General features: G+C 44.5%; 1 protein-coding gene across 1 annotated transcript in view; it reads left to right on the plus strand.

The window, feature by feature from the left end:
* Positions 1-1,426, plus strand: part of LOC106817345 — a 13,639-nt gene that overhangs the window by 7,827 nt on the left and 4,386 nt on the right. The window contains exons 5-7 of the mRNA XM_014822003.1: positions 273-411; positions 891-998; positions 1,269-1,353. Of these exons, the coding sequence (XP_014677489.1) occupies positions 273-411; positions 891-998; positions 1,269-1,353 (332 nt within the window). The remainder of the gene's footprint in view (positions 1-272; positions 412-890; positions 999-1,268; positions 1,354-1,426) is intronic.

The following is a 1,426-nucleotide window of genomic DNA, read 5'->3' on the forward strand; positions in this document are numbered from 1 at the left end:
CTGCTTCTAGTAACACATTTTTTTACGTTGTTAGCTGTCGTCAGTGCGTTCGTAATCGTGGCAGCAGCGGCAGTTTGCATATCTCATCGGCTGTCGTCTGCAAGAGCGGTTGTAACCGCGGCAACCTTTTGGCAACTTGTGAATATCTACCATTGGCTGTCGTCTGCCGAGCGACTGGTAACCGCGGCAACCTTTTGGCAACTTGTGAATATCTACCATTGGCTGTCGTCTGCCGAGCGACTGGTAACCGCTGCGACTTGCTGACATTTCAGAGGAGGGAACGAGAGATGTAAAGAAGAACAGGTGGCGAGTGAGAGACAACCAGTCGTCGTTGTCGCTGGCAGGGGCGGTACCTGACCTCGGTGCAGCGCTGGGGATGCCCGAACTAAAGCTGATCAAATCCACAGAGAGGTCCGTGTGTCTGTGTGTCTGTCTGTCTGTCTGTCTGTCTGTCTGTCTGGCCATCTGTCTGTCTGTCCACCCGTGCATGCGTGCGTGCGTGCGTGCGTGCGTGCGTGCGTGCGTGCGTGCGTGCGTGTGTCTGTCTGTCTATCCATCTCTGTGTCTGTCTGTCTGTCCATTCTTCCATCTGTTGGTCTGTCTGTCTGTTCGTCCGTCCGTCTGCCCGTCCGTCTGTTCGTCTTTCCGTCCTATCAACCACCCGCCTGCTGCCTGCTCATAAAATGTATAATATAAATAAAAATTATATTCTTTGTTATATAATTGCTACCTCCTATAAAATCTTTTGTTAACATCTTGACCGATATACACTATTACAAACATTAATCTATTAACGTTAAACATATTAATAATTATACAATAATAATAATAAGCATTTAATTTATATTTATCATGATCATTGTTGACCGTTAAACGATTATTCATCGTAGGTTTTCCACGGGCGTAGCGTTGTTTGGGGCTAGCAGCGGTCAGGCTACCGCAGTGTCTGCAGCTCTGGTCAAGGCTAAGAAGGCAATGCTCTTCCCCACTACCTACTGGTGAGTGTTGCTTCGCGTACACATGCATATATATATATATGTATATATATTATATATATATATATATGTATATGTATAAAAGTAAAAATACACGGATACCCATGTAGATATAACAGTCATACAGTACATGCAGGAATATGCATCAGTAGGGCATATACCATCCAGCTGAAACAGTCATTATTTGGAGTACTTGTACATCATGTAGCATATGCAGTGTTCATATGGAGACTGAAGTATTATAGTATTTTATTCCACATCTGTTGCTCTCAGGGCGTTGACTGTGGGCATCCCAGCATTTCCTGCTGAACAGGAGAAAGTGTACATACGCATGGTTGAAGTTGGGAATATATATTTGGTGAGATTTTTATATTTTACTCTCTCTCTCTCTCTCTCTCTCTCTCTCTCTCTCTCTCTCTCTCTCTCTCTCT

Source organism: Priapulus caudatus, unplaced genomic scaffold (assembly GCF_000485595.1).
Source record: "Priapulus caudatus unplaced genomic scaffold, Priapulus_caudatus-5.0.1 Scaffold1691, whole genome shotgun sequence".
Taxonomy (NCBI): domain Eukaryota; kingdom Metazoa; phylum Priapulida; class Priapulimorpha; order Priapulimorphida; family Priapulidae; genus Priapulus; species Priapulus caudatus.